We start from the raw sequence: 27,429 nt of genomic DNA on the forward strand, positions 1-27,429 counted from the left end.
ACCCTGCAGCAATCAGAAATTTCAAGAACTTACATGTTCATTGAGCCCACTCAATCAGCTTCAAGAGACCCACCATGGGAGCTAAGGAAGGCCAGTCTTCTAGTCCTAACACTAAGGGCTATGGTGGTTTGAATATGCTTAGCCCAGGGAATTAGGAACAATTAGGAAGTATGGCCTTGTTGGAGTGGGTGTGGCCTTGTTGGAGGAAGTGTGTCACTGTGGGGGTGGGCAAATATATCTTCCTAGCCACCTGAGGCCAGTCTTCTCTTGACTGCCTTTGGAATAAGTTATAGAACTCTCAGCTTCTGTAGCACCATGACTGCTTGGATGCTGCCATACTTCCCGCCTTGACAATACTGGACTGAGCCTCTGAACTTGCAAGCCAGTCTCAGTTAAATGTTATCCTTTTATAACAGTTGCCTTGGTCGTGGTGTCTCTTCACAGCAATGGAAACCCTAAGTCACAGACACAGTCAGGCCATGCGCCTCACTCAGTGTTACAGGCCACTCCTATTTCCTAACTGGTAGTTGTGGCAACTACTTCATGGCCTACTCAGGGCTGCTTCAGAGGAAGGATCACAAAATACATGGTTTTTGGCATCACAGATCCACTCAACTCAATTCCACAACCCTGCTTCACATCCCACATCAAGGCTTCATTGAGACCCACATGGAGACAAGTAACACAGAGGGACATACAGGGTCAAATGATCCCTTTATTATATTCATCCAGTTACACAGATAGACACTGGCTCGGGCAGGTCAACTGCCAATGAGGGGATAGTTTGTGTCTCTCAGAAACAAGGGGCAGTGGGCACCAGGAGAATGCAAAAGCAGGTCACTGGCTGGCGACAGACAGGAGGACTCCCAGCATCCACCAGGCCCTCCCACCCCTCAAGCAAACCATCTGTGCCCGGCCCCATCTCTCTCACTCTCTCCTCATCAAAGTGCATAGTTGCCTGAAGATGCAGCATCCCAGTGCCTGAGCAGCTGGGCCAGACACTGGTGACAGGCTTTCCCAAGGGCAGTGCCAGGCATGGCCAATAGGTGTGAGCCAGGAAAGAGGAGAGGCCGATAGGACAGGAAGTTGACTGGGGGTAACACCCAACAGCTGTGGATGCTAGGCTGGCAGCTGGATCACAGCTTTCCTGGAAGTAACAGAGGACTAAGAGAAAGGGAGCTGGGAGAAGGGAAGAGGAGGAAGAGCCTAGCCCTAGAATCTCTCAGGGTAGCAGGAGCTATGACAACTGCTCTCCATAGAGAAAACAGTAGGGGAGAGAATCAACTAAGCCTAGGGAGTCAACAGGAAAGGAACTTTCCAGACACTCTTGGATTCTCTTACAAGGAAGAAGCTGAAAAATCAAAGCTCAAGGTGGCCTGAAACCAAGTCTTAGGGTCCAAGGCAAACCAATGTGGTATGGTTTTCCAGTCTCCCTAGCCTAGGTGGGTTTCTGTTGCAAGGAGATGAGAAACAGCCAGCTGCTCCTTGGTAAGGCCTACCCACCTCAGGCCTCATGCAGAGGAATAAGATACCAGACAATGTCCACACCCTGCTTGAAAGATACAGTCCCAGGAACTAAGATCAGTCTAGAGAGAGATGAGGGTTCTAAGAGAACTAAGGAAAGGCCTGGAATCGAATCCTGTCGTTCTCGTGAATGGAAGAGGAGGGAAGGACAGAACACTAAACTAAAAACTAAAGGCAGAGCCATCCTGCCCTTCCTCCTGCCAACCAGGAATCCTACTCAGGACATTGTGCTTGCAGCTTGAACTGGGCCTGGGAGCATCTCTGCAGAATGTGTCCTGTAGCCAGGACAAGGGAGACTGGAGAGGTGAACTACCCTCTCAATGGGTCCTATTTGACTTCTCCTCAGATCTTCCCCCTTCAGACCTAACCTTCTGACCTCTATCCTTTCTGCCAGACTCAATTAGAACAGCTACTCCTTCCAGGAATCCAGTGGTCACTTTGAGAAGCTAGAAGCCCTTCTGAGCTGGGGCCAGCCACACCTCCCCCAGCGACCAATGATGCCCTCTGTTCCACCACGGCCTTTACACCTGGCAAGTGCCTCATACAAGCCAGCGGGAAATGCAGAGCGGCTCAAGGTGGATCTGGGCAGCAAGGGGTGGAAGCCAGGAGAGGGAAAAGGAGATGCCTGCCTCTGCGGGCCAGGCTTGCAGAATCAAGGAGATCAGCTCTGCATTTCCATTCCCCCCCCTCCCCCGTATCAAGTACCAAATGGGCTCAGAATCCCCAAGCTGGGTGCCCCTTCCACGTCAGGGTTGGCTGAGCTCCCATGTCAGCTTCCTGGAACTGGGGAGCGGATTGGGGGTATCTGGGTAGTCTTAAAAGCAGACATAACTGAGACACCCCGCTTTAGGAAGACAACGAAAAGCTACATGGGGAGGAAAAAGATCACGGAGGAGCCAGCTAGGGAAATGAGCACAAAGAATCTCACAATGAGGGAGGAACGAGGGGAAGAGGAGGTGGAGGGAGGACTACAGGGAGCAAGGGGACATCCTCTCTGTCCCATCGCCTAGAACCTGCCTATCACCATGAACACTAATACTGTTGCTTCCCAATGGGACTAAAGGCAGAAATAGCTTAGGCTCATCACCCTGCACAAGGTATCTGGCTCCCTGCTAGGCCTCCCCCTGGCCTGTGGAGTCTCTGGGCCAGGGTCAGAGGGGACAACCTGATGGATGGAGGGGGCTGGTTTAGTTCTAAACATACATCTAGCACCACAACAAGAGATCGCCACTGTACATTATCTCACAAGGGGACATAGGCTTGGCTACCAATGCACAGAAAACACTTCTTGTGCAGTGCAAAGTTCCCAGAGGACCCAAAGGTGGGGGCAGGGATAGACATATACATATACGTACACACATATATATATATATATATATAACTCTGATTCTTTGTACAAAGTTGGGGAGGAGAAAAGGGAAGGGGGAACCCTGCTTGGTCACCACACAGAAGATGTGGCTTAAGCCCCCTGTCCCACTGGCCCCCAGCCCTGCCTCCTGGTGGGCTTGGCTGGCTCACATCTCATTGGAGTACGTGTAGTTGGGAGTGGCAGAATACTGAGTCTGCGGTTGATTCATGGCACCCTGAGCAGCCCCCATGGCTGCATTCTGGGCTGCCTGCTGCACATGTGGGTTCTTCCACGCTCCAGTGGTCCATTCCTCCTGAGCCTTGCTGAAACTGCCTCCGCTACCCCGGTAGAACTTATGAACCTGCAGAAGCAACCACAGGGAATGGTTAAGCAGAGGACAGCACGCAGGGCACAGTGTTGCACCCTGCAAGCCCTAAAGGGGCAAGGAGGATCATGATTTAAGAGGCTGTCTAGAAAACAAAAATAAAAATAAATAAAAGGCCAGGAGCGGTAACTGCCACGCGCCTGTAACCCCAGCCCTTGGGGAGACAATGGCACGTAATTCTTCAATACATGTTGAGTTTGAGGTCAGCCTGGGTTTCATAAGTCCCTATCTCAAAAAAAAAAAAAATTGAAGCTGAGCACTATGGCACCCGCCTTTAATCCCAGCACTTGGGAGGCAGAGGCAGGTGGATTTCTGAGTTCGAGGCTAGCCTGGTCCTCAGAGTGAGTTCCAGGATAGCCAGACAGGGCTACAGAAAAATCCTGTCTAAAAAGCCAAAAATAACAATAATAACAATAGCAACAACAACAAAACAATAATAATGTTTTAAAAAATTGGGTGGGCAGCTATTCAGGAAACAGATAGGATCCTTTTGTGAAAAATTAGTCCTCCTTGGGGGCTGGAGAGATGGCTCAGCGGTTGAGAGCACTGACTGCTCTTCCAGAGATCCTGTGTTCAATTCCCAGCAACCACATGGTGGCTCACAGTCATCTGTAATGGAACCCAATGCCCTCATCTGGTGGGTCTGAAGACAGCTACAGTAGTGTACTCACATACATAAAATAAATAAATCTTTAAAAAAAAAAGAAAGAAAGAAAGAAAAGAAAAATCAGCTCACGGAGTAAGTAACTCAGACTTCTGTGTTCTGTGTCTGTGTGTCTGTGTGTGTTGTGTGTGTGTGTGTGTGTGTGTGTGTGTGTGTCTATGTGAGAGAGAGAGAGAGAGAGAGAACGAACCTCTAGTCTCAGTTCTTGCCTTCCACCTAGTTTAAGACAAGGTTTCTTGGTTTTTCTGCCACCGTGTGCATCAGGCTAGCTGGCCCACAGGTCTCCTGTCTCCATTTCCCATCTTGCCACAGGAGCGCTAGGATTACAGCTCACGGTGCCTGGCTTTACACAGGTTCCAGGAAATCACACTCAGATCCCCACATCTGCACAGCAAGCATATCTACCCACTGGGGTATCTCCCCAGCAGCCCACTTGTGTGTGCTGTATGCAAACACAGAGGAGGTTCACTTGCCTGTCTGTAGAGGGCAGGGGTCAACACCAGCTACCTTCTTCCATTGCTCTCTACCTCATGTTTGAGAAGGCCTCCTCATCTGAAGCCTTCCCTTTCGGCCAGGCTGACCGGCCCTAAGACATGGAATCTGCCTGTTTCTGCTCTGCTCCCCGGCTACAGTGTTGCAATCATTTGCCACCTGCTATGGATCTGTGGACTCCAATCTCAGGACCTTCTGCTTATGAAGCAAGCATTTTTACCCACCATCTCCTCAGCCTCCTGAATCCTCTTGTAACCCAGACGAGGAATGCTTCAGGTCACAGTCCCCTCCCTCAGCCACCCCCTCACCCTTGATGTTTACACATACCATGCTAAGAGCAATGAAGGAAAAGACGGCCACAACTGTGAACATGACCGTGGGAATGAGCATCACCACTGCTGAGCCGATGTTCGTCCCGAAGAAGGAAATGGTGGCAATCCAGCCGCTGTAGGAAGAAGCCAGCTGTGGGGCTGTGATGTAGGAAAAGGGAACCCAGGAGCCATCCCAAGGGTCATCTCATTGCCACAGGGAGGAGCCACAGAGTGGCCACACTTCTTATACTCCATAGCCTATGCTCCCAGAGCCCCTGAGCCAGAAGGCTTGTCCTCCCCAGCTTTCCTACAAAATCTGACACGCCTTGGCTACCCAAGACACCCCTTCCCAGGTCTCCTTCCCCTCCAATCTATGGTGAACACTACTCCACTACCACAAAGCCTCTCTTTCTATTCACACAAGCCACTCAGTGGCCGGACAGTGGTGGCACACACCTTAAATCCCAGCACTTGGGAAGCAGAGGCAGGAGGATTTCTGAGTTCGAGACCAGCCTGGTCTACAGAGTGAGTTCCAGGAAAGACAGGGCTACACAGAGAAACCCTGTCTCAGAAAAAACAAAACAAAAAACAAAAACAAAAACAAAAAACAGAAAACAAGCCACTCAGTGCCCATAAAAGCAAAGTACCTTAGCACCCAGGCAAGCGAACAGCCCGAATGCTACTCCAGCAGCCCAGGTCAGACCTTTGGCACTTACCAGACACCCCAGCCTGGAATTCCCACAGCCTGGATGATGCTGATGACCAGCTGAGCCATGAAGGTGAAGAAGAATGCCATGAAGCTGAAGGAACTGTCTGTCCTATGGCAGAGAAGATGGTTTGTCACCTGGGCAGAGGCACTGGGCTTCCCTGCACTCGAGCTCCCAAAGCTCCTCTGGGCAAAAGGACGAGCAAACAACACAAGTGTGCTTTGAATGAGAATGTAAAAAGGATGGCCTTCATTCAGAGATGAGCTAGGCCTGTGTGCAAGAAAGGGCTGCCCCCATAAAAGGACCGTCCATCCGTAGCACATAGATTAACGGCCCTACTGGCATAGCGATACTTGGCTCTGTTGTGGGAAAAGCAAGCAGCTCCATTATCAAGGAACTGGAATGGGGGTGGGTGGCTCTATAGACTCAGAAACAGCAAGTCTCGGTGGCATAGAAAAGAGACCTTACTGACACCAAACAGTAGCTAATTGGCACATAGATGGTGAGTCCTGTCGATAAAGAGATTTAAGGCTCCATGGCACTGAAATGTATATTCTGCTGGCACCAAGACAGCTTTGTTGCTGTCTTGCAGCTCTAATGGCACAAAAAATGGAAATCCCAGTTGGCACTGGATAGACACTCCCTGGCACCCCATCAATACATAGATAGGTATTCCCTTTGGCACAGGCTTGGATGGCATCATTGGCCCATGAATAGCATCCATGGGTCTTAGATGGCCACTTCCACTGACACGTGAATAAAGGGTTTTCTTGGTACCAAACCAGTCATTCCCCACTGGTACAAGGATGGACAGCTCCACCAAGACAGCCCCATAGGCAAAACTTAACAAGAAGGGAAAACTGAAGAAGGAAGGAACTAAGGAAGGTCCCACTCCCAACCCTCTCAACCCAGCCAGGAACTCCCAGGAATCCCAAGGGAAACAGAAGATAAGAGTGTGGAACAGCAGTCAGAGGGAAATAGGGGTAGGAGCTGGGGTCGGCACCAACCACTTACTTGAAGGCCTTGTAAATGGGCCGAAACCAGCAGACGTAGGAGCAAGGTGTGAAGAGGATGAGCCAGAGAAAGGCCAGGCCAAAGTTGGTGGCTCCCCCGCCTCCGATCAGCCACGCGAGACAGCCCACCAGGTTCACGGCCAGCGTGACGCTGTTCACTGCAGACCCAGGAGCACATGCACACACAGAGATAGAAACCAGATACACACACAGACACCAAAGTCCATACAGAGACACGTGAGTGTCCAGACATGGAGACACACACCAGGGATTCCATATAGACTCACAAACAAATACATGGCATAAACACAGACAAGCAGCAAGATATGGACATATGTGGACATACATGCATAAATGCAAACACAGAGAGAGAGAGAGAGAGGGAGAGGAAGAGGGAGGGGAAAGAGAGGGAGAGGGAGAGGGAGGGGGGAGAGAGAGAGAGGGAGAGGGAGAGGGAGGGGGGGACCCACAAGCCATACCAATGAATACACAAGAAACACACACACACACAAGAGTATAGACTATAAGAAAGCAAGCTGGGAGCTTGGTCAACACTTCCCCAATTCACCCTTAGGAATCTGAGAAATCCCAACAACCAAGAGTCTCTAGAGCAAGAAGAACGCAGAGCTTCTGCCCAGCAAGGCCCCTGGAAGGATCTCAAAGCCTCAGGGTCCTATCCTAGTAAGCAAGGCCTCTGATGTGTGTGTTGGGGGGGTGGGGGGGTTGGGAGGGCCGTGTTAAGAATTTAGCTTAGCATGCAAGAGACCGGGATTCTATACATAAGACCACAGGTCAGCCCTTGGTCCTCTCAGATCCACAGCGATCACTAACCCCAAAGCAAGAGACCATCTTATCTTTTCTTACAAAGCAAGGACAGGAAATAGAAGGAGAAAAAGACCTAAAAACATCTTTTCAAACCATGGGGCTACCTGCCTGGCACTTCAGTAGGGCAGACAGCAGTGGCTGGGAACTCAGTCCTTGTCTGAGACATTTCTTAGACTACTATCTTCTTCCTCCAAGATGTCTTCCTTACCTATGACCCTTTCCTCTGACCTGCAGATCTGGGCTGCCCTGCAGTTCCCCAAGTGCAATCCCAATCTGTCACCCAGACTAGAAATTCCTCAGTGTGAGATCCAGACTCCTTCCTTTCTCACCTCACCTAGAAGATCCTAGAAGTCATATCACTCAGTCACACCCAGCAGAGGTCTAAAGACTCTTCCTTTGACAGAAATGTTAGCACTGACACACACCCAGGTCCTCAGACCTCAGAGAGCCCTTCCTCGAACCCTGGATGAGGCTCCGAAGACCTGCAAGTTAACAAAGGAAGGTGGGCTCAACCTTGGCCTCAGCCAACCACCTCTGCTCCCCCTTCTGAGTCTCAAGGCTCAGATACATCTCTCTTCAGGACCATGGCACCTGACAGGCACCTAGCAAGGACTTAAGGAGATATTTATAGCTCTTAAATCCAGCTTCTGGACAAGATCTTCTCATGTAGGTGGAGTTCCAGGAGCCCAGGGCCAGGCAGAATGCCCCTAACTCTGACCCAGCCTGACTATGTCACCTCTACAGCTACACCCATCTCAGGGACCCTATAACAAATATAGATATTTCTTGTGCATATCAGGTGTTTCCTCCACTCCTGTTGATTGATTCAAAGTTTCCTAGAGCTTTGTTCTTACTGATTTTGTTTGCTTTTTTTTTTTTAAAGATTTATTTATTTATTATATGTAAGTACACTGTAGCTGTCTTCAGACACTCCAGAAGAGGGCGTCAGATCATGTTACAGATGGTTGTGAGCCACCATGTGGTTGCCGGGATTTGAATTTTGGACCTTGGGAAGAGCAGTCGGGTGCTCTTACCCACTGAGCCATCTCACCAGCCCCCTTGTTTGCTTTTTTTAAAACAGCAATTTCTGTGTGTGGTGTCTGTGTGTGTGTCTGTGTCTATGTGTATGTGTATGTGTATGTGTATGTGTATGTGTATGTGTATGTGTATGTGTGTATGTGTATGTGTGTATGTGTATGTGTCTGTGTTTGCCATGGTGCACACATGGGAAAGTCAGAGTTGGTGCTCTCCTTCCACTACATGGGTTCTAAGGACCAAACTCAGAGTTGGCCTGTTGGCCTGGCTGTTCACATAGAAAAGACACTATCCGTTATCATATTGGCTAGCATCGCTCTTTCCAGGCTCACCCGTCTCTAGCTCACTTACTCTAGCATGTATCTTGCAATTCTCCTCTCTGTCTTTGGGATGGGCACCCCCTGACTCAGCAAGTACTTCTCCAGCCACGAGGCACTCTGTCTTTACTCTTCTCCTTGTCCAGCTCTATAGAGCCTGCAATTCTTTGTTATACTCCCTTTCTTTCTTCTTTTGAGATAGGTTCTCACTATATGACTCTGGTCGACCTAGAACTTACTATGCAGACAAGGCTGGCATTGAACTCACAGAGATCCATGTGTGTCTGCCTCCTATATGCAGGAATTAAAGGTGTGCATTAACCCAGAATGACCTTAATGCACATCTTTACCTGAGCTGAATGCCCCTAAGAAAAAAAAGGTATTGCAGTGGAGAAGCCTGAAAGGACTAGAAATTCATAGAAAACCTCAGATGACCCTGTGCATGCCTCTGAGATCCTGGAGGCTGGGTTTAGCATCCTCACCTTCTGCTACAAAGGCAAGGATGCTAACCCCACCCACGTTCCCCAAAACCCCCACCCTCAGACCTCCTCCATATATTTTTTAAAACTGTTAACCTTTATTTTTTATTATTTATGTGTATGGGTATTCTGCCTGCATATGTTATCTGTATTTGCATGCAGTACCTGTGGAGGCCAGAAGAGGGCCTAGAACCTAGAGTTATAGACAGTTGTAAACCTCCATCTTGGAGCTAGGAATTGAACTCTGGTCCTCTGAAGAATAGACAGTACTCTTAACTGCAGAGTCATCTCTCCAGTCCCCTCCTCATTTAATGGGGGGAAAAAAGCTATCAGGTGTAACTTCATTTTCCTTCCAGTAGCTACAGGCTACCCATATCTGTCCAACTTCTCCTCTTCTCACGTTATAGGGCAGGAGACCCTTCTCTGCTCATAGGCCAAGGCAGGTCATGGAACAGTCTATGACCCTTTGCTATTACTGACTACTCGCCTATGAATGGCATGTTGTAAAGACGGTGATTTTTGTTTGCTTGCTTTTTATTCTCAGTCTCTCTCTCCTCTCCCTCTCTCTGGTGTGTGTTATGTATCTGCGTCTGTGTCCGTGTATATTTGCCATAGGGAGGTCAGAGGACGACTTTTGGGAGCCTTTCTTTACATGTACCTTGTAAAGGCATGGTCCCTCTTGTTTCTGCACTTTGTACTCCAAACTCAGCCAGCCTTCCCAGTGACCAGGTGTTTGTCTCCCACCTCGGCCTCCCAGCTTGCCCTGGACTGGGATCACAGTGTGTAACACCACATCCAACTTTTCTATACCTGGGCTCCAGGTCTATTGGGCTTGTGGGCCTAGAGTGTTCACTCCTCCTTCCCAAACTGAGATACCCACTAGCCCAAGACAGCATTCTTTACTACTCTCTTGACACAACTGAGCACGGGCACTGAGTCAAGGCAGTGCCACCTGTAACAGAGGCCAACTGCAGACACACTACAGCCTGTCCTCCCTCACACTCCTAAGCAGTATCTTCTGATTGCCCTGAGCAAGGTCAAGTCTATAGACCTCATGACAGCACCATTCCACTAGCCTGTCTCAGACCATGACAAACAGGCACCTCTAAACTCTCATCCCTAAATCCTCAGAGCATTAGAACCCTACACCACACAGCTATCGGAAACCGTAGCTATCCCTGAGCTGTACTCTCTTTCTACAATAGAGAACCTGCTGTTTGGGAAGTAGGGCACCCAAGCCAGATTCCATGTCTCCTAACTCCCAGCTGAATGCTCTTCTCTTTGAGAAACACATCAACAAACATGAGGCTTTAAAAGAAAGGCTCTTCTCCAAATGCACCACAGGTTCCCTGGAAAAGTATTCCAGTGGGAAGGGGGTCAAGAAGCAAAAAGAAATAACAGTGCAAAAAGAAACCGCACTCTGAACAAGAGAGAACACGGAGGGGAAGAAAAGAGGCCTACGTGAAAGAAGCTGAGGCCCAGAAGGCAAGTGGCCAGTGAAAGTGAGCTTGCCGGGACCAGCAGGGGGTGTTCCCAGGCCATGCAGATGCTACAGCTGGAAAGCAGGGTGTGCAAGCACCCCTCCCCATGGCCAGCACCTCTCCCTCATCCCCACAGCACTCACACATCCAGAGGTAGTAGAGGCGCTTGGTCAAGCTGAGATGCTGAGGAGGGATGTCTGCCTCGAAGTCTTGGTAGAAACATGGCTTCAGTGGGATGAATTTGGGCAATGGTGGGAAGTTGTTCACTTTCTCTGTGGGTGAGACACAGCACAGGGCATCACCTTGGATATCTCCCCTGGCCTCCCTTCTTGGTCCTATAGGTCCTATATGTCCCTCCCCTCCTGGCTCGACTGCCTATAGATCCTATATACTCCTGGCCTTGTGCCCTGGTTGCTCTGTTATCCCCACCCAAATGTCCCTACTTCCTGAATAGGCCACCCAAATAAATCAAAGATGCTAAAACAGCATCTATCAGCACCAGAGAATGGGATAGGCCAACCATGCTGCGACTTGGTCAGGTAAGACAGGGCTATCAAGATGCTCAACTCAGGTCCCCAGGTTCAAAATCTAACCTAGGGCTAGATGGAGCTATGACATTCTCAGACAGACAAGCCACAGTTGGGAGTTAGGGGGACAAGTAGACAAGAGTGCACATAAAAAGCAAGACTTCTGAAGGCTAGGACCAGGGCCAGATACTTTATGCTTTCTTTCCATGTCTACCCCAGCATGACCCTGCCTCTCCTTACCCGCCATGATGGATCAGCCAGCTCAGTAAGCCTGCTCACACCTCTTTGTCCTGACCTGGAAGGAAAGAAAGACTCGATGAGCATGAGGATCAGCACACCGTCTGCCTCAGCTCCCTCCCGCTCCCGCTGTGTTTCTCCATCTCTGAGGCATGGCATGCTCCCATCCATCCCCACTGCGGGAATGAACCCACGTGCAGCAGCTCTTCACCCCGGGGAGTCCGCATCGGCCACGTCCTTCTAGCTGTTTAAAAGTCAACTAGCCACAATCTGGAGTCGCCTGGGAAGAGAGCCCCAACTGACATTGCCTAGGTCAGGCTGGTCTATGGGTGTGTCTGTGAGGGACTGACTGTTGATCCATATGGGAAGACCCAGACCACCATTCCCTGGGCAGGTGACCCTGGACTATGTAAGTGAAGAAAACTTGCTGAACATAGGTGGTAAGCAAGCAGTGCCTCCACGTTTCCTTGTCTCTGCCCGTGACTATGGACGGGATGTAACTAGCTGTTTACATTCCTGCCTCGACTTTCCCCTCAGTGATAAATAATAACCTGGAAGTATAAGCATAACCAACGCTTCCATCCCCTAAGTCACTTCTGGCCAGCATATTTTGTTTTGTTGTTCTATTTTGAGACAGGGTCTTACTATGCAATCCTGGCTGGCCTGGTACCCACTATATAGACTAGGTTGGTCTTGAACTCACAGAGATCACTTGCCTCTATCTCCTGAATAGGAAGATTAAAGGTATGTACTATCAACCCCATTTGGTCAGAGTGTTTTATAATCGCAACAGAAATGAAACTAGAACCACTGTTTGCTTCGAGGCACAAAGTCTGCCCTCAGAAAACCCCACCCAGGGCTATCGAGATAACTCCGCTGGAGAAAAGTGGCATACATCTGATGACTTTACTTAGAGCCCTGGAACACATAGTGGAAGAGGAGAACTGGCTCCCAAAACTTGTCCTCTCATCACATGTAACACAAACAATAGGAAATAAACAAGTGAACAAATAAACAGAAAGAAAGCTCACAGAAGGTAGGCAAGGGCATCCCATCCTCTGCCCTGCAGACTAAGCTGCCCTCCCTCCTGCCCTCCCTCCTGCCCTCCCTCCTGCCCTGTGTTCACTTAGTAGAACTTCATTATCCAGGCAGTGGTAGCACACACCTTCGATCCCAGTGCTTGGGAGGTAGAGGCAGGCAGATCTCTGTGAGTTCAAGGCCATCCAGGTCCTACACAGAGAAACCTTGTCTCAAAACAAAACAAAACATAACGACCCACTTGGTTCTCTGATCAAGACAAATGTGACTCCTGCCCTGCACACGAAGCAGTCCATAGCCCCCTGCTGTCAGTCACATAGGAGAAACCAGCCTCCTGGGCTGGTTCGCACTTGAGGCCCTAGCACTCTGGAGACAGGTGCAGTAAGTGAGAGGCAAGGGACAAGGGACCCAGAGGTGAGTCTGCAGAATAAAAGGAAAAAAGCCAGATTCCCAGTCACTTAGCCCATGGGGCAAATGATGATAGCCCACAACCAGAAGCATGGGTGAGAAGTGGTCCAGGGTCCAGGGGAGCCAAGCTGTGTTGTGGCCATGGTGGGAAGACTGGCAGGCAGGGCTTCATGCCGGCATGTGGAGTACAAGGGGTCAGAAACTGAGCAGAAGCCTGCCTGGCGCATGCATTAAGTCATCAGTTAAGGCTGTAGAGATCATCTCCTCTGTACTGTGTGGAAGCATCACCTGTCAATAAAAATCTGATGGCCAATGAGCTGAGGCAGGATTAGAAGGTGGGACATCTGGCAAAGAGAGGAACTCTGGGAGAGAGTCAAGCATGGGAAAAGAATCCCACCCAGACTCTGCGGAAGTAGGACTATGAAACTAAGGAAAGGTAACTGTGTGGAAGACACAGAGCAGTATAAACGGGATGATGTAAGCTACAAGCTCATCAGGGAAGAGACCCAACTTGGCCTAGGCATTTATTCAGAAATAATAAGCCTCCAAATAGCGCCGGGTGTGGTGGCACACGCCTTTAATCCCAGCACTTGGGAGGCAGAGGCAGATGGATTTCTGAGTTTAAGGCTAGCCTGGTCTACAAAGTGAGTTCCAGGACAGCCCGGGCTATACAGAGAAACTTTTTTTTTTTAATACGAAAAAAAAAAAAGCCTCCAAATAGTTATTAAGAAAATGGGGTATGGGTAGAAAAGCCCACGCTTACATAATGCTAAAGAAAGCCATTGTGCAATCACCTGCTAGGACAGCACTCTAAGGGAACACGTACGTAATCAAGACCAAAAAAGGGTCCACAGTCAAGTACAATGGCAACTCACCACTTTCTAAGCTTGGCTGATATAAAGTTTTGTTTTGTTTTTAAGAAAAACCAATCTATGATGTCAAACATGAGGACACAGTCTGTAAGAGAGCTCAGCGGATAAAAGCCACCTCTGAGTCTGATGACGGCGGAAGTGTTAGCAGTGAATCCATCTGAGAGAAGACACCCGGCATCCTCACTATCCTTCTACCTTCTCAGTGGTGTGAATGTTTCCAAATAAAAAGTTAGAGGCAAATATGAGTAATGTTAATAATGGGTCACAAAACACTGGAAAAGGTGTCGCCTGGCAGAGCGGCGCATACACCTTAGTGACCTCAGCACTCACGATGCTGCGGCAGGAGGAGCACAAGGTGAAAGCCAGCCTGGGATACAGGGCTTGACGGAAGGAAATGAAGGGACCTTGGATATCGCTCAGGGGTAGATCACGTGATTAGAATGTACAGGCTTGAGCAGGCAGGATGGCTTAGCAGGTCAAGTGCCTGAGACCAAGCCTGATGACGTGAGTTCAATCTCTAGGCCTCACGTAGCAGAAGGAAAGAAACGACGCCCACGGATTGTTCTCTAACTTCCACAAGTATTCCAGGAGGCTTGTATGCCTGCCTATGTGCATGCACACACATTAAATTTAAAAATTACAGGGGGGGGAGGGGCTGGAGAGATGGCTCTGTAGTTAAGAGCTCCGGCTTCTTTTGCAGAAAACTCAGGTTCAGTTCCAAGCACAGACATTATAACTCAAAATTGTCCATAACTCCAGTTCCAAAGGACTCACTGTCCTCTTCTGACCTCTGTGGAAACCAGAAAGACACATGGTTCCCAGCAGGTGTGCACATGCGTGCGTGTGCGCGCGCGCACACACACACACGCAGGCCAATCGTTTAGACACATAAACTAAACTAAAAATATCTTTAAGATAGATAGAGATAGATAAAGATAGAAAGAACGAACGAACAAGGGAGGCCCTGGTTGTAACCATCAGCACCAAAAAAAAAAAAGTGTGTTGGAGCAAAGTCCTTTTTCATTATTTTTAATGTCTACTATTTTATGTGTCTAAGTGTCTTGCCTGAACATATGTCTATGTTCCCCATGTGTGTAGTATCAGAAAGGGGCATTGACTCTCCTGGGAATGGAGTTGTGGATGGTTACAAGCCACCATGTGGGACTGTAATGGCCGAGGGTTATGGAAGAACAGTGGAGGGAGCTTCAACCCCAGATACCTAAGATATGAGATGGCAGGAGTTGACTACCTTGCCCATCCCACCTCAGAGCACAAAGCCAGCACCCCACCATCAACCCTAGCAGGAAGTTATGACCCTGACAGCTATCAGGCTTCACTCCTTGTTTGACCTTATAAGATTCCCTTTCCCCCGCCCTATAGCTCCAAAGTATGTAGATGACACATCTTCCAACACCCTTTCCCTGGCCATCGGTGCACAGCCACACAAATCCTGCCCCAGAGTCCCTGGCCAACTCCTCAGGGGCATGGATATGCCCTTTCCCACCCAATAAACCAAACCAGGTCCCCGAAGCTGATCCCCAACTGTGTTCTTTACCCTCATCGATGGCATCCTGAACCCCTATAGGCCTGGCTATCCAAGGGGGAAGTAGGCACGGGGCAATACCACCATGTGAATACTGGGAATTGAACCCAGGTCCTCTGGAAGAACAGCCAGTGCTATTACCACTGTGTCATTACAGAGTTCTTTGATAAAGCAGAAGAAATGACTGAATTTTTTTAAAAAAATCACCATTCTGGGGCTAGATATATCACTCAGTGGCTTTCTGTACAAACATGAGAGACCAAATTTGAATCCCCAGCACCTAAATAAAAAGTTGAATATGGTTATATGCGCCTGTAACCCTTTGCTGTTGGCATGAGAAGATATGAGAACCAGTGGGACTTGCCAACCAGCCTAGCCAAAGCCCAGCAAGTTCCAGGTAGGACACTGTGTCTCAAGGGAATACAGTGGAGAAGGCTAGATCAGGGTGTCTGAGATCCTTCACTGGCCTCTGGGTGAACTCACATGGGCACACACATTCACACTCACACACACGGGTAAGGACACACACACCAATGTAACACACACATACCACACGTACACACCCTCCTCTGCCATCCCTGCATAACAACAGACATAGCAGACACAGGCGGAGATTACCTGGCTACCTCAATCACTGTGAGGCGGTTGCTATGGAGAAGCAACAGTGCGAGCGTCACATTTTAGACTGCTTATTAATTCTGAGAGAAAAGCTATCCCTAAAATGAGAGACTCTGGCAGACCAAATGATTAAACTTAGCATTTGTGATGACAGAATAGAAATCACAATGTATCCACAGAAGGACACACAATCATCTGTGTAACATTGTTGCCAAAAAGTGTTAAATCTGAAAGTTAAATATGAGCCAGCATGGCCAAGCATGCCCATAGTGCAAGCAATAACGAGATGGAAGCAGCAGCAGGTTCAGGAGTTCAAGACTAAGCTGAACTACCAAAGGCCCCATCTCACAAAGAAGGGTCCTTAGTTAGTAATGAAAAAGAAAAGAAAAAGAAAAGCAGGGCTGGAGAGATGGCTCAGTGGTTAAGAGCACTGACTGCTCTGCCAGAGGTTCCGATTTCAAATCCTAGCAACCACATGGTGGCTCACAACCATCTGTAATGGGATCCAATGCCCTCATCTGGTGTGGCTGAAGACATGTGCCCATATAAATAAATAAACAACTCTTTAAAAGAAAAAGAAAAGCAGCTGTTTACAGAAAGACAACTGCCACTATGAGATACCGAGTCAAATTTACAAAAATAGAAAAATAATTAAAGAAGGTAATCAATGGGGGTGGGGTGGGGGGTGGGAGGGTTGAACAAGAAGAGCTTTGGGAGGGTCTCTGATGCAAGTAGGTGGGGCAAGCCATGAACTGAACAGGTGGTAAGAAACAGATGCAGGCAAGTGCGGGGCCTTGGGATGCAGTGGGAGTCTGCCACTGTACTCGCTGGAATGAGAGGCAGGAGGCAAGAACAGGGCACTCGGCAAATGGGCAGTCAGAACACAGTCTACGTGCTCTGGACAGTAACTCGGAAAGCTGTGGGAATCAGGACACCTCTAAGGTACCTGCTGCCACAGAGGAAGCAGTTCCAGATCTGAATACAGGAAGGTCAGATAGGAGTTAGCTGGGCAAAGGAGTGAGGAGAACAGAAGAGGCTAAAAGAGCAGTGGCCTCAGGTATGCAAGGAATACAGGGGCAGAGGGACAGAAAGCTTCAGGGGAGGGACGAAAGGACAGGTAAAAAGGCGCAAGAGGCTGGAGGGAAGGCTCAGTGGTTAGGAACACTTACTACTGCTGACCCCAAGTTCAGTTCCCAGGCAGCTCAGAACCTCCTGGAACTCCAGCTTCAAGAGATCCAACAGCTTCCGGTCTCCTTGGGCATGTGTATGCACATGTGCACACCCATACACAGACACACACATGTGCGCATTATCATTATTATTAAAAGGTGGGAAGGGATGAAAAGGAAACGGGGTCATCCCTTTCTCGAAGGCTGTGGGCAAGGTCTGGCTTTGCCCTTAAAGCCACGGGACACAATGAAGGATTTTGTCCTTCCAAAAACAATAAAAAAACAAAAAACAAAACCACAAAAACCCTCAGTCTACTTTGGGGTTGGTTGGTGGGTCAGTTGGTTTGAAACAGGTTATCACACTGTATCCCTAGGCTGGCTCAGGACTCACTATGTATCCTAAGCTACCTTCACACTCATGACAATCTTGCCTCAGCATTTGATGAGATAACAAACATCCTCCCAAAGGCCCAACTCAGCTTTTATACAGCCAAAAAGCTAAAATTTTTATCATAAATAAATAAAACTCTGAGGGGTGGGGAGATAGCTCAGTGGGTGAAGGCGCTGGCCACACAGATCTGATGATGAGATCAATCCCTGCATCCCAGGCAGGCGTGGTTAAGGCTCTCACTTGTAATCCCATTATAGCAAGATGGGAGGTAGGGACAGGAAAATCTCTAGAAAGCTTGAAGCCAAGCTTGCTTAAGGCAGGAAGAGCAGACTCAGCAGGAGACACCCTGTCTCAAAAACAGGGTGGACGCCAGCTGTGGTGAGGCAGAGGCAGGTGAACCTCTGTGAGTTCAAAGTCAGCCCAGTCTACAGAGCAAGTTCCAGGACAGCCAGGGCCACACAGAGAAAACCTGTCTCAACAACAACGAGATGAAAGATGAAAAGCAACTTCCGAAAGTGTCCTCTTACCTCCACATATGTACCATGATGTGCATGCATGCCTCTGCTCCCGCTCACTTGCCCCCCTCCCTCTCCACCCCCATTACACACACACACACAAATAAATCTAATTTTTTGAGACAGAGTGTTATTATATAGCTAGCGTGTATATAGTCAGTATATAACTATACTGGCTAGCCTAGAATCACTATGTACGCTAGACTAGCCTTGCAGTTGCAGAAATCTGCCTATCTCTGCTTCCTAATGGCTAAGATTAAAGGTGTGCACCACCACACTGTAGGAAAAATATTTTCTTTCTTTTTTTTTTTTTTTAGAATTTATATATGAGTACTGTATTTACATTATGCCCTTTCCCTGCCCCCTCATGTTCATGGATTTTTAAAATTATTATTCTCATATGTGTGTATGCATGTTTAACTGTGTAAACACAATCACCTGCTAAGTCCATTTACTATTGTTCATATATACATATGTTTAGGGCTGACTTGGTATTGGATAACCAATTAGGCAGCTCATTCCTGGGGAATACTGACTCTCCCTCCTTAAAAAAAATATTTTTTAAAGAACAAATTCAACATTTGTAGGACACATAGTTATAAACCTAGTACTTGGGACATAAAGGCTTGAAGATCAGGCGTCTGAGGCCAGCCTAGACTATCATGAGACCTTAGGAGGAGGCCAGCCTGGGCTATCATGAGACCTTAGGAGGAGGCCAGCCTGGGCTATCATGAGACCTTAGGAGGAGGCCAGCCTGGGCTATCATGAGATCTTCAGAGACCATGTCTCAAAAAAACAAACAACAAACAAAAGAACAGGTTGGAGACGGCTCAGTGGGTGAAGGTGTTTGCCAAGCAAGCCTTGCAACCTCTGCTCCATCCCTGGACTGCATATAAAGGTGGAGAAGAAACGACTCCCCAAAGTTGTCCTCTGACCTCCATGTGCCCCCACAGAAATATCACGTGCTCATGCACACCACAGTATTTTTTTAAGTCTATGAAATTAAAAAAAGGAAATTCCAAAATCTACTTTCTCTGCACTCATCCTTAAACTGCCTAACCTTTAGACATCCCAGTTTTGCTAGTTTTGTAGCAGAATCTCATGTATGTTAAGCAAGGACTCTCTTCCTGAGCCAAACTCCTAGCCCCAGATCCTCTGCTTCATTTAATGTATAGCTATAACTATATCACAAATATGAGATCGAATATGCTGTGTCATATTCTGATTTTTTTTTTTTTGAGACAGGGTTTCAATGTGTAGCTCTGGTTGGCTTGGGCTTATCATAATCCAATGTTTTCTTCTCATCTGCCCCCCCCCCCTTAAGTCTGAAAAGAATGTCTTGTACTTTGTGCGTGCAATGCCTGTAGTTGCCAGAAGAGGGCATCAGATCCCCAGGACTAAGAGTTATAGCCAGTTGTGAGCTGCCATGTGGGTGCTGGAAATTGAACCCATGTCCTCCTGAAAAGCAGCCAGTGCTTTTAACCACTGAGCCATCATCTCTTCAGCCCCACTCAATAACATCTTATAAAAATGTTTCAATGCAACTCTCTTGAGAAGCCTATACCCAGACTTGGGTGTGGCCTAGCCTTTTCCTAAGTGCCCCTCTCTCTTAATGCTCATGCTTAGGGCTATGTTCAAATCCTTTCTTAATAAACTCTCACTTTCTCTTTCCTTATGTGGTATAAGGTGATCTGTGAAAATGGTCATCTCTACCCTGAGTCACAGAATCATGGCATCAGTAGCTTCACACTTTTGTGCTCACTTTAAGAACTCACCCATGAAACTGCTCAAGGTTTCCAGGCATGGTTTCCAGGGCATGCATACCTAGAAAGCCAACAAGTATCTCAAAGCTGTCCCTTTAAAATAGCAGTGAGCATCATTCTGAAGGCCCAGGAGCATAGTCAGTAGATGTGCCCAGGCCAATAAGTGCGACTGGACACGGGGTCAAAGAGAATACTGAATTTTTTTTTGGTTTTGTTTTTTGTTTTTCAAGACAGGGTTTCTCTGTGTAGCCCTGGCTATCCTGGAACTCACTTTGTAGACCAGACTGGCCTCGAACTTAGAAATCTGCCTGCCTCTGCCTCCAGAGTGCTGGGATTAAAGGCGTGCGCCACCACACCAGCTACTGAATTTTTTTTTTTTAAGACAGGTTTGGTGACTCATACTTTAATCCCAGCACCTAGGAAATGGAGACAAAAGTTTCAGGAAGTTCAAGGTCATAGTTGGGCTATGTTTTGAGTTTGAGAACATCTTGGGCTATGGTGGTGGTCGCTGAAGAAATTAGCTCAACAATTAAGTGCGGGTACTGGTCTTGCAGGGGACCTGAGTTTGCGTCCCAGCACCCACATCAGAAGGCTTAGACCCTTGAGAAAGTCTAGACATCCAGAAATCTGGCCCCTCTAGCCTCCAAGGGCATCTATGCTCACATGCACATACCTGTGCACATACATACATACATACATACATACATACATAATTGAATAAAATAAATTTTTCAATAAAGCAAAACCATAAGAAGCTCATTCCTGTAGCCCTAGCACATGGGAGGGCCTCAAAGAGAAGGGGGAAGGAGCGAGCACTTGCAAAGAATAAAGCAGAAACTGGTATGGCACCTTTAATCTCAGCACTTCTTCTGGAGGCAGAAGCAGGCAGACCTCTGTGAGTTCAAGGCCAGCTTGGTCTACATAGCTAGTTCCAGGACAAACAGGGCTACATAGAGAGACTCTGTCTCAAAAACCAACCAAACAACAATAACAGAAAGGAGTACTACAGAACCTAAGGATTTCAACCCAGATTCTTGGAGGGTCTTTTTTCCTTTTTTGGTTTTCCGAGACAGGATTTCTCTGTATAGCCCTGGCTGTCCTGGACTCATTCTGTAGACCAGGCTGGCCTTGAACTCAGAAATCCGCCTGCCTCTGCCTCCTGAGTGCTGGGATTAAAGGTGTACGCCGCCACCACCACCCAGCCTCAACCCAGATTCTTTAGTCATCCAACATAGCCAACTGGGCAAAGTACCCAAGATGCACCACTGTCTACAGAGACCTCATGACTGACTCAACACATGCATAAGGCCCCCTCCCACACTGAGAGGATTCTCACCGAAGAGGAACAAAACGGTCCCAAGTCAGTAAAGGGAGCAAAAAGGTCTCTCGGAAGAAACAAGACTTTATTGCATGAGGAATGAATTCAATGTAAAATAAATACAAACAAGTAAAATAAATATGAATCCTAACTCTATTTCAAAAAAAAAGGAGGGAAGGAAGGACGGACGGCCATGTGGCATGGCGGTTCGGCGGGTGAAGCCCCTGCCGTCAAGCATGACAACCTGAGTTCCCTAGAACTCACATGCCAGAAGAAATAAACAGATTTCTGAGAGTTGTCCTCTGGCCTCTATAAGTATGCTATAGCATATACATACACACATACACACACAAATAAATGAAAAAAATACACAAAAGATTTATTTAATGTGTTGGGTGTTTTGCCTGTGTGTATGTCTGTGCACCACAAGTGTGCAGGCCCTGTGGAGGCCAGAAGAGAGTGTCAAATCCCCTGGAACTAGGGTTACCATGTGAGTGCTGGGAACTAAACGAACTGAACACAGTCCTCTCTGGAAGAGCTGCCAATGCTCTTAACCACAGAACCATCTCTCCAGTCCATAAAAATATTTTTTAAAGAATTTAGTTTATGTGTATATGTGATTTGTGTGCACATATGTATGTACAACAGGTGTATGCCTGGTACCTGCCACCGCCGCCGTCAGAGGGCACTGGAGCCCCTGTCACTGGAGGTACAGATGGTTGTGAGCCACCATGTGGGTACTGGGAACTAAACCTGAAAGACTCAATGAGGAGCCTCTCGCTCAGGTCTCGGGATACTAGTAGACCCCCAAGAACTCACGAGAGCCCAATCAATATTGGTTGCTGGGAAAGAGTCGGAAAATCTCCCCAGCAAACCCAAGTCCTCTGACAGAGCAGTCATTGCTCTTAACCACTGAATCTCCTCTCAAGCCCCAAGAAAAACCTTTTTAAATAAGGAAATAAAAACTTTCCTATTAATGAGTACAGATCTATCTTAATCTTTTTAATGACTGGCCAACTAGGTCAACAGTGCCATGGCCACAGAGCAGTCAGATGTGACTTAGGCTGACCCGACAGTCAGAAAGTCACAGTGTCCAGGAAGCAACAGAGTGAGAGCCATGCTACCAAGAAACTGGGAAAATCTGAGTGAAAAGAAGAGATGTGTCAAGGAGCAGAAGGGATGGAAGTGGCTAAAACCACAGCAGGTGGCTCCCACATATTGGCCCCAGGGGACCCGACGCCTCTGACCTCCAAGGCACCTGCACTCACGTGCACATACCCACAGGCAGACACACACACCCGCACACAATCAAAAATAAAATCTTTAAAAAAAAATCCAGGCTTGATGGTGCATGCCTATCGTAACTGCACTTGGGAGGAGAACGCAGGTGGCCAGATCCCATCTCAAAACCAAACAAGGCAAAGCAAACTGGGGCTGGAGCTTTGTCTACACGCACAAGGTTCAGGGTTCAATCTCCAACGCCCTACAGAATAGGTGTGGTGGGACACACCCAAAGTTCTAGCAACAAAGGCAAGAAGGTCTGTTCTAGGTCATTAACAGCTACACAGTGAGTTACAGACCATCCTGTGCTATAAAAGACCTCCCTATACCCACCTCATAACCTGCCAAAAAAAAAAAAAAAAAGGGCTAAGTTAATCCTGGGCTACAGAAGGAGACAAAACTACAACAGCTATGACACTGGGTAGGAGGCTTTCTTCCAGGTCAGGAAACACAGCTACCTTAACAAACCAGGAGGAAGACATCAAAGAAAGCAGGGTGGAGGCTCAGGAGGCAGCAGTGAGGGACATGATTGACAGGCAGTGGTACTCTGGGACACACAAAGGGTCAGTATCCAACGTAGTGTGTAGGGCTTTCCACAAGGACCCTCCTTGCTAGAATTCAAGAGATGCATGAGAAATGCCCAGAGTGGCAGCACATACCTATAATCCCAGCATTTGAGAAGCAGAGGCAGCAAGATCAATATGGGTCAGACAGCAGCCTGGGCTACATGATGGGACCCTGTCTCAATAGAAAGAGAGAAAGGAAAAGAAAAGGGCTGGAGAGATAACCCACATGTTAAGGGCACTGCCAGCTCCTCCAGAGGACCAGTTTCAAATCCCAGCCAGCACCCACGTGGCAGCTCACAACCAGGGTAGGGAATTTAACACCCTCTTCTGGCCTCCAAAGGCACCAGGCATGCAAGTGATACACAGACACACAGGCAGACAAAACACCCACACCATAAAATGGAAATAAAATGTTAAAAGTTTAACGCTCTTACTTTTAAAAAGAACAGTGGACAGGAAGAGGGCAGGAACAGGGGCATGGCTCCGTCTCCCTCATCACCCTCATCACCTGCATCCTGAGTAAAGGTCTTTGGGCTTACAGTCCAGGTTGAAATATTCCTGCCATGGGACAGACTGGAGAGCAGATGAGAGTGAGGAAGACTTTCTAGGTGTTTTCGATGACATAAGGTTATGACTAAGACAGGACACCCTGGTGAAAGCAGGGTCACACTGCCCTGATCTAACCGCTTTCTATATTCTGAATGGAGCATCCAGAACGGAATCTGCTTCTCAGTAGGACACACAGGCAAAATGGCCCAGTGATTGAGGGCATGGAACCCAAGGACGTGAGCGACCATATGCCAGTGAGAACAAGATGGGGTGGCTGAGGGGCACCGCCTTCCACAAATAGAATGGGATATGGAATGAGAACCTGTTTCCAAAATCAAGGCCTCCAGCAAAACAAGGTAGACAAGTAGGGAAGTGGAGGTAAAAACTAAGTCATAGGAGCCTCAAGGGAAGATGCTCCCCCAGCTCTCACTGCAGCCTGACCCCGATCACAGGCCCCAAGTCATTTCTCCAAGGTGAGCAGTCAGTGACAGAGAAGTCATAAAGTCGTCCGTCCGTCCGTGAATGATCCAGGGCAGAAATCTAGTTTGTGTCTGAAAGGAAGGACTCAGAGGGGCTGCAGGAGGCTGAGATCACAGAACCAGAAGTCTGGGGGTCCTTTGTCCTTAGGACAAGGCTACCTTTTTCTTGGAGAAAGGAGTGGTTTTGGAAATGAAAGAAAGCACTGGCTTTTATAAACAAAACTCTTAATGGAGGATTAGTATTTGCTCTTCAGGTGAGAATCTTTTGTAATTAGGGGGTGGGGGGAGCAGGTTACACCACTTCTGAAAAATGTAGGCTTAATAAAGCATCTTATTATCACATAAGATACCATGTTAGCCGGGCGTGGTGGCACACGCCTTTAATCCCAGCACTCGGGAGGCAGAGGCAGGCGGATTTCTGAGTTCGAGGCCAGCCTGGTCTACAGAGTGAGTTCCAGGACAGCCAGGGCTACACAGAAAAACCCTGTCTCGAAAAACCAAAAAAAAAAAAAAAAAAAAAAAAAGATACCATACATAACTGAAATTTTGGGTAGGTTAGGTTTTAGTTTGTTTTGACACAGGCTCTTGCTAGGTATCCCTGGGTGGCCTGAAACTCACTATTTAGCCCAAACTGGCCTTGAAATCTCAGCAATCCCACCTTAGCCTCCCAGCTGCTGAGTATGGGCACTCACCATCACACCTGATCCAACAGAACCTGAGTGAAGGTTGTTTACGAAACCTAGACTGTAACTCAATCAATTCCTTAGTGTGACTGGTCCTGCAATCGTGAAAATGAAAGTCGGTGGTCAATGAAAGGAGGGCAAGCCTGGCCCAGGTCCGGCCAGGGGCCTGACACTAGTTCCAAGTGTTCTCAGCTTGCCAACAAGAGCCCCTCATCTCTGGCACAGAAGTGATCATTCTTCTGTTTGCCTACTGGCTAAGACAGACGTTTCTACTTCCTGCTTGACCTCTGACCCTCTTCTCCTGATCTCAATCCCATCTGCAGTCCTGAAGCCCAACGCTATGAATCACCCTCAAAAACCAGCACTCTCCTGGGCGTGCTATCATCGTGCTGCTGCTAACGCTGTGGTGCCCTCCTGCAGGCACAGATCCTGCACCTGGCATTTTGAAGCTTTATGCCAATCATATACAAATCCCTCCTCCCCGCTACCCTCTTTCTTTACCACAGGCTGAAATTTCTATACATAACAACATTTTAGAGAATACCATGTCTAGTCACCCCCAGTGACCCCAAACCAGCAGCCTATCACCTTCCTTAACCCTATCACTTCCCACACCTCCTCTGGGACCCTTCCCAAACATCACTGTTCTGCATCCTACCACATAAATTCTAAAGCAGTCACTGGTGCTTATCTCACCCATCCAGTCTCGTCTTCCATCCCTCACAGATGGAAGCTGTTTTAATACAGAGCTTTGCTCAGTAGCCCAGGCTGATCTTAAATGCCCAGTAATCCTCCTGCCTCAGCCTTCTAACTGCTAGGATTACAAGCATGTGCCTTCCTACTGGACACCACACAATCTGGAGGCTGAACCCAGATGTTAACTTGTTCTGTTTCTTAGTATGAAGTCAGGGGACAGGCCCTGCAGTAGGAAAAATCAGGTCCATGGTGGAGAGAAGATTTCAGATCAGGCAGACTGAGCCCCACACTGAGCATACCCACCCCATGTTTAAGACTTAAAGCTTGGATATCCTCCCCAGGAAGACGGGTGCCTTCCCCTAAAGAGGCAAAGGCCAGCACTTCTGTTGAGCCAGCTGTATCACTTCCTTCAGGAACGCTTCAGACCCCAAACTGACAGCAAGGCAGGAAGTGTATCGTGGAGAGGAGGCCTGACAGGCAGAGAGGAAGAGGGAAAAGGGAGAACTCAGAGGGTTCTCTTAAACAGAACAAGACACTTCCTCAAGGGAGGTCACTACTTAGTCCACTTATTTTGTCCCTAGAGAAAGTGTTAGCAGAAAGATACCCAGAGAGGGGTATCAACTTGTTCAGCAGTGACCAGCCAAAGAGGGGGCTAAAGAGACAACCACACTGGAGAGATGGCTCAGTGATTAAGAGCCCTGACTGCACTTCCAGAAGACCAAACTTTCCCCAGTACCCACATGGCAACTTACAACCATTTGTAACTCCATGGGCTCCAACGCTGGGTCGGAGGACACTGCACACAATGGTGCACATACAAGCAGGCAAAACACCCATATATATGTATATGTAGATTACAATTTAAAAACATAAAGGAAAGAAAAATAGAAATGGCCACAAGTCCCAGGACTCCTAATCCCCTCTACTAACACTCCATTTTCGATGGCCCATCCCTGCCACGGTTCTCTCTCAGCAATGGAGAGCTGGTCCTATCTCTCCAAGTTCCCACAGACGCTAAACTAGCAACCCCAAGCAAAATCTCTCTGCCAACCGTGGCCCTGCCAGAATCATCTCCCTCTTTCACAGTCCTGATGGAGAAGACATAATGGGTAACGCACGGGTTGCACATTTCTCTAGACCATCCCTCCCACACACACCACAGACAGGCTGGGGTGGAGCAGCAGTGCTTCATGCCCACCTCTGAACTTTGTCCATTACCACACTGAGATGCCCTCTCTCGCCTCTGCCTCCTTCCAAATCCCACCTCCAGAAAGTCTCCTCCTGACAGCTGCTGCCTCTTGTCTCTGTCTCCAGCCCTGGCCTTTGCTGATCTCCTCAAGTCGGCCTTTAACAACCAATTATCAGTCCTAGTCTTACTTGACTCCCCCAGACTCCAGATCAGGAGAACCTCAAGGCAAGGACGGGGATTGGTTCTTACACATCTCCCCTCCTTCCTCGTGACTGACTGGTGCTAATGCTGGATGCGCTACATCCAGCACCCCCATCCCACTCCCCAAAGCCCTGGTGGTATCCGGGCCCTAGGCAGTGCACCCATCCCCCTCCTCCAAAAACCAGGCTGCTCAGACCCGCGGTACAAAGGTCGGCCTTCCAGGGATGAGTACAACTTGGGTCCACCTGCAGGTGCCTTTTGTGATACCACGGTCACTAGATTCCAGACGTTCCCATCCCCGGCCGCATGCGCCATCCCAAAAGGAGGAGGCCGGCTTCCAGGGAATGCCAGGTGGAACTCGGGGTTTGTGGGGTGGAGGGCCCAAAGCCCAGGCTCCATCCAAGGGCCTGACGTCACCCAAATCCCGGGCTCCCTCTGCGGGGACAGAGGAAAGAGGAAACAGGAATGGGGAGGAGGATTTAGGGGTGTACAAAGAGCGCTTACCACCCCAAGCAGGAAAGGTCACCTCGACTCCCCACCTCTCCAGAAGCTCGACCTACCCCCTCAAATGAAGAGGGACTCTTTGAAGGCAGAAAATTGGAGCCGCTGACACCTCTCCAACCCAGCTCGTAGCTTCCCCGCAGTGCCCTCCTTGGGTCTCCAGGCCCAGGACTCACCAGCCCCGACCGCTCGGCTGCAGAAAGGTAGTCGCGCTGCGCCGCGCTGAGCTGCGCTGCACCGGGCGATCAGGCGCGGAGCGGGCCGCGAGCGGCTCCCGGATTGGGGGCGGGGAGCGTGCGCGCGC

General features: G+C 48.6%; 1 protein-coding gene across 4 annotated transcripts; it reads right to left on the reverse strand.

Moving 5' to 3' along the window:
* Positions 1 to 695: 695 nt before the first annotated feature.
* Positions 696 to 27,429, reverse strand: Scamp5 (secretory carrier membrane protein 5). 4 transcript variants are annotated; one of them, NM_020270.3, is made up of 7 exons: positions 27,302 to 27,429; positions 11,349 to 11,403; positions 10,725 to 10,853; positions 6,446 to 6,602; positions 5,441 to 5,542; positions 4,741 to 4,858; positions 696 to 3,233 (listed from the first exon to the last, which is right to left on the reverse strand). In NM_020270.3, exons 2-7 carry the CDS (start codon positions 11,353 to 11,355, stop codon positions 3,039 to 3,041), a joined length of 708 nt encoding a protein of 235 aa, NP_064666.1. In that variant the 5' UTR covers positions 11,356 to 11,403; positions 27,302 to 27,429; the 3' UTR covers positions 696 to 3,038. The 4 variants fall into 4 exon arrangements, with proteins under 4 accessions (NP_064666.1, NP_001288563.1, NP_001288564.1 ...); NM_001301634.1 differs by having other exon boundaries at positions 27,185 to 27,429; NM_001301635.1 differs by lacking the exon at positions 6,446 to 6,602.

This window comes from Mus musculus, chromosome 9, assembly GCF_000001635.26.
Source record: "Mus musculus strain C57BL/6J chromosome 9, GRCm38.p6 C57BL/6J".
Lineage (NCBI taxonomy): Eukaryota > Metazoa > Chordata > Mammalia > Rodentia > Muridae > Mus > Mus musculus.

Excerpts from the sequence above, each read along its gene's own strand:
- Scamp5 (XM_030244475.1), bottom strand. The coding sequence starts at position 6,921 with ATGGCTTGTGGGTCCCCCCCTCCCTCTCCCTCTCCCTCTCTCTCTCTC. Across the intron at positions 4,859-5,440 it reads ATTCCAGGCTGGGGTGTCTG|CGGCTGGATTGCCACCATTT; the intron begins GTAAGTGCCAAA and ends TTCTTCCTACAG. Across the intron at positions 3,234-4,740 it reads CCTTCATTGCTCTTAGCATG|GTTCATAAGTTCTACCGGGG; the intron begins GTATGTGTAAAC and ends TTGCTTCTGCAG.